This window comes from Triticum aestivum, chromosome 7B, assembly GCF_018294505.1.
Source record: "Triticum aestivum cultivar Chinese Spring chromosome 7B, IWGSC CS RefSeq v2.1, whole genome shotgun sequence".
In the NCBI taxonomy this organism is placed as follows: domain Eukaryota; kingdom Viridiplantae; phylum Streptophyta; class Magnoliopsida; order Poales; family Poaceae; genus Triticum; species Triticum aestivum.
In genome coordinates this window covers 111,026,907-111,031,936 of record NC_057813.1, presented here as the reverse complement: position 1 = coordinate 111,031,936, position 5,030 = coordinate 111,026,907, and the positions used below count along the sequence as shown (strand labels likewise).

Below are 5,030 nucleotides of genomic sequence, written 5' to 3'. Positions count from 1 at the left end.
CGATTGCTCGCCTCTGATCCACTACGTCCGCGTCGTCTTCGTCATCACCATGTCCACCGCCGCTAAACGTGCCGCCGCCGAGAAGATTGAGGCCGATAAGAAGGCTGCCGAGGATGCCGCTGCTGCTGTCACCGCCGCCGCAGCTTCTGCCTGGCCTAGTGGAGGGTATAACACATTTATTTCGCTCCTGCTTATTTTCGTATTAGTAGTACTAGCAGTATGGGTAGATTTGTCTATTGTTTGCTTAGTACGTGCATGCTTAGATCAGAGTCAGTATGTCCTCAATGCAGTCAATGCCATGCTAGAGATTTATCTATTGATTAAATTAGTTGAAAAATTGCCTATTTACTCAACAACGCCAAAGTGCGAAAGTGCTCTTTTGATCCCGAGCTCATATGCTACCCCATGAACGGTAAAAAAATAAAAAAAAATCTGATTACTTTTATGAATAAACATCGTTGAATGCTTTATCTGTGTATAAAATTTTAGGTCAAAATGACATCGTGAAGGTCTGCGCAAAAGTAACAAAATCAATGCTCCAAAATGCTTCCAACAATAATGTTTTTGGACCACTGAAATTTCTTTTGCCCAGATCTTCACAAATGTCATATCAACCTGAGATTTTGCACGCAGTTAGAAAAATTATAAATGTTCATTAAAAAATCAGATTCTTTATTTTTTATTATTCTTTTGTTCATGCTGGAGAATATGAGTCGGGAGCAAATACTCCATGTCCCGCCAAAGATACACTTCATTGTTTATCATTGTTTATAAGGTAGCATCATATTACATGGATGAATTGGCGTCTACTTCAACATGGTGGTATCGACTGTTGAAAAGAATTGTTGTACGGAACAGAACACAAATCCTATAATAACTTGATAATGGCGAGATGCAGCTCAGGACTGCACTGACAACGCAGCGTCGGCTTCCATCTTCTTGGCGCCGCTCTTGCTTCCAACTCCAAGCTCTGCCGCCGCGGAAAGCAGGGACGTCGAGCTCGTGCTCCACCCGCACTCGTGGCTCCTCGTCCTCGACAGCTCCGATGCGTAGCAGATCATGTCCTCCAGGTCGGTGTACGACGACCCACCTTCCTCCATGGCCGCGCTGGCCTCTGCGGCGAGCTTCTTGGCCCTGGACCTCCTCGCGGCCCCCTCCGGCCCGTCGTCCATCAGCTCGGCGACCACCTTCTCCACGTCGCCGCTAGTGATCTGGACGCCCTCGGCCTCCGCGGGCACGTTCATGACGGGCAGCTTGACGCCGGACCTGACGCCGACGCCGAGCACGTCCACGAGCAGCCGCTCGCTGCAGAACTGGTCGGCGAAGTTGGGCCACGTGAGCGCCGGCACGCCGTGGGAGATGGCCTCCAGCGTCGCGTTCCAGCCGCAGTGCGTCAGGAACCCGCCCACCGCCGGGTGCGACAGGATGGTCACCTGCGGCGCCCAGCCTCGGACGAGGAGGCCCCTGTCCTTGACGCGCTCCTCGAACCCCTCGTCGTCCAGCAGCGCTTGCACGGCGGCGTCGGCCTTTGCCTCCTTGATGGCCCACACGAACGGCCGCCCCGACGCCTCCAGGCCGCGCGCGAGCTCGGCGACCTGCTTCGCCGGCAGCTTCGCGATGCTGCCGAAGCTGATGTAGAGCACGGACGCCGGCGGCCGGGCGTCCAGCCACGAGACGATGTGGCCGGCGTCGACGTCGGCGCGGTTGCCACGGCCGGCCTTGGCATCGGCGTCGTCGAAGCTGGAGGCGCACGTCGGCCCGACGGCCCACGTCCTCCGGCCGAGCGCCGTCGCGTAGGCGTCGACGAAGACGCCCTCGATGCCGCGGAACGTGTTCACGAGCAGGCCGTCGGCGGTGGCCTCGGCGTCGAGGACGTCGCGCTGCTCCTTCTCCACGCCGGGCCACTGGAAGAACCCCCGGAACGTGGCCGTGTTTCCCACGGCGGGCACGGGGAAGTCCGGCACCTCGAACTCCTCCATGTCGTCGGCGCCGACGCGGTCGTACACGCCGTGCTTGGCCAGGTTGTGCACGGCGAGGAGGAAGTAGGCGGAGGGGCAGTGCATGACCAGCCTGGGGATGCCGAGGCTAGCACACACGTCAGCCGTCCACGGGTTGCAGGAGTCGGCGATGAGGCAGTCAGGCCGGCGCGGCAGCGCGCGGACGTACTCCTCGAGCGGCTCGGCTATCCCCCAGATGGCCTGGAAGAACTTGACGTACAAGGTCTGGTCGACCATCTGGTCGGCGTTCTCCAGTCCCTCCGGCAGCCCGAAGCGCGGGCCGGGGAAGGGCAGCTCGGCGAGGTCGACCCGCAGGCCCGCCCTGGCGGCGCCCTCGACGGCGGGCCTGTTGCGCGCGGCGTTGACGGGCGTGGTGAGCACCGTGACCCGCGGCCCTCGCGCGGCGATGAGGCGCGCCAGGTCCACCATCGGGATGATGTGGCCCTGCGCCACCAGCGGCACCAGCAGGAAGTGCAGCTCCGACGCCGCCATCACTCTCCCTGTTTTTCTCCGAGTCTCTGTTGCTCGCTTGCTCCGCAACAACAGCTATATAGCTAGCTAGCGATGGTGGTAACGGCGCCGAGCAGAATTAAGAAAGTTAATTATGGCGTAGCTGGTGAGTGGCTGTGAGACACCTAGGACACGGTCGTCTCTGTGAGTTTGTGTGACGCGTACGGCACGACCGATGTTCTCCACGAGGCTTTAGCGCTATGCTGAGGACATCGGACGTGATGTGATGTGACGGACGGCGGAGATAGTTGCATGGATGAAATTGTCCATCGACGGAGGAGGAAGGAGAGAAGTTGAGAAAAGCTAGAGGAGGAGGTGGCGCCAAGCCAAAGGAAGCGCCGAGTGGTGGCGAGGACGTGATAAGGAGCGTGGGGTTACCGTACACAGGCCACACAAGCATCTGCTCCTGGCCATCTTCTGTTGCGCATGGCGACACGTGAGCTGCCGAACGGTTGTGTGACTCGCGGGCGCAGCGACCTACGTGGACGCAGATGTTACACGAGCGTCGAGCGGCGACGTCGGTCGTCACGAAGCTGCGGGGATCGAGATTCGAGTTGGTTTCTACTCCCTCCCTCCGTTCGGAATTACATGTCTCAGAAATGGATGTATCTAGAACTAAAATACGTCTAGATACATCGATTTCTGTGACAAGTAATTCCGAACGGAGGGAGTAGAAGCGGAAGCTTCCGAGGTGACGTGAGCGCCTACCCAAGCGTCCTTGTCGCCGTCTTCGGAAACCAATCAATGGGGTCGGGGCCGAGGTGGTTCGTGTAATCGTACGGGCGGCCGGCCGGCCGGCGTGGCGGGCTTTGCCGGTCATTCCGAGCCGGTCCAGGAGGCTCCGGCACCCTCTTCATTTTCATTTGCGAATGGAGGGAGCCTCTAGTGATCTAGTCCTCGGGTTGGTGATTTGTTTGCTTTTTGTTTGACAGTTTGTGGTTTGGTGGTTTCGTGGTCAGAAAACGCATCTTGTGCGAGATATGCACATTCCCGCACGGCGCACGCCAACACCTTTTTGCAAAGCGTGCCATTATGCATCTGAAATGAGATCTGAAAATAATAAACAATGGTCTTTAATCCATCAAAGTTTAAATTCTAGACTTGACATGAGTGCTCACTTTTTTTATCATGTTATAAGAAAACGCATCGAAGCCGGCGAACGACGTTCTTTTTTACTTTGCGTCCCTTGTGCAAGTTCTTAATAAATAATACTTAAACTACTTCCTTCATTTCTTTTTTGCTTCTCGTGTATGTTTTGTCTTAAGTCCAACCTCATAAAGTTTGATCGAAATTGTAGGGAAAATATCAGCATTCACAATACCAAACAAATATAATTACATGCATCATGAAATTACTATTCATATTATGTAGTATCTTTAGTATTGTATAGATGTTGATATTACTCCCTCCGTCCGGAATTACTTGTCGAAGAAATTGATAAAAATGGATGCATCTAGAACTAACATATGTCTAGATACATCCATTTCCCCGACAAATATTTCCGGACGGAGGGAGTATTTAATATAAGTTTGGTCAAACTATTAGAAGTTTGACTTACAAAGATCTTATACGCAGAGTAAAAGAACCGAGGTAGTAATTGAGTGATGGAACCGACAAAAGAGAAAGCTTGTGCAAGAGTCTTCCAATGGCTCAATGTCAAAGAAGAAGGAAGTGAGATGGCCATGTAGGAAGAAGAGGGAGGAAGAAATGCTATATGTGGCTCTCACTAGGGCGGTACATTCATCGTCATAGGCCAGATTGCCATTTGCAAATGATGAGAGATTACTTAGTGGACAATCTAGTGTATCCGGGCAACCTTTTTAGGCGACTTTTCAGAATGTCGAAGGAGTTCTTTATGTGAATTTCAACTATGGTCGAATAGTATGACGATTCGTTCAAGCGGAGGAGAAATGTGTGTGGACAACATGCTACTTGTGAGCTACGTTGGATTTCCCAAAATAGGAGGGGATGATGCACTACAGTAGAGATAAGTATTTCCTTCAGTTATGAAACCAAGGTTATCAATTTAGTAGGAGAACCAAGCAACACTACGTAAACAACACCTTACACAAACAACAAATACTTGCAACCCAACGCGTAGAGAGGTTGTCAATCCCTCAATGGTTACGTGCAAAATTAAATTGTATAGTTTTTGATAGATAGATCTGACAAAAATACAAAATAAAATAAATAAAAGAAAATTGCAGCAAGGTATTTTTAGGATTTTTATATGATAAAAGATAAACCCAGGGCCCATAGTTTTGACAAGATGCTTCTCTCGAGAAAATAGCATACGGTGGGTAGACAAATTACTGTTGAGCAATTGATAGAAAAGCAAATAATTATGACGATATCCAAGGCAATGGTCAAACATATAGGCATCACATCCAAGATTAGTAGACCGAAATGATTCTGCATCTACTATGATTACTCCACACATCGACCGCTATCCAGCATGCATTTAGTGTATTAAGTTCATAGAAAACAGAGTAATGCATTAAGCAAGATAACATGATGTAGACA

The 5,030-nt window shown here is 51.6% G+C and overlaps 1 protein-coding gene across 1 annotated transcript; it reads right to left on the bottom strand.

Annotated features, from left to right (window-relative positions):
- Positions 1-731: 731 nt before the first annotated feature.
- Positions 732-2,791, bottom strand: LOC123160674 (UDP-glycosyltransferase 1). Its single transcript, XM_044578502.1, has one exon. It carries the CDS (start codon positions 2,487-2,489, stop codon positions 900-902), a length of 1,590 nt encoding a protein of 529 aa, XP_044434437.1. The 5' UTR covers positions 2,490-2,791; the 3' UTR covers positions 732-899.
- Between the last annotated feature and the right edge of the window lie 2,239 nt (positions 2,792-5,030).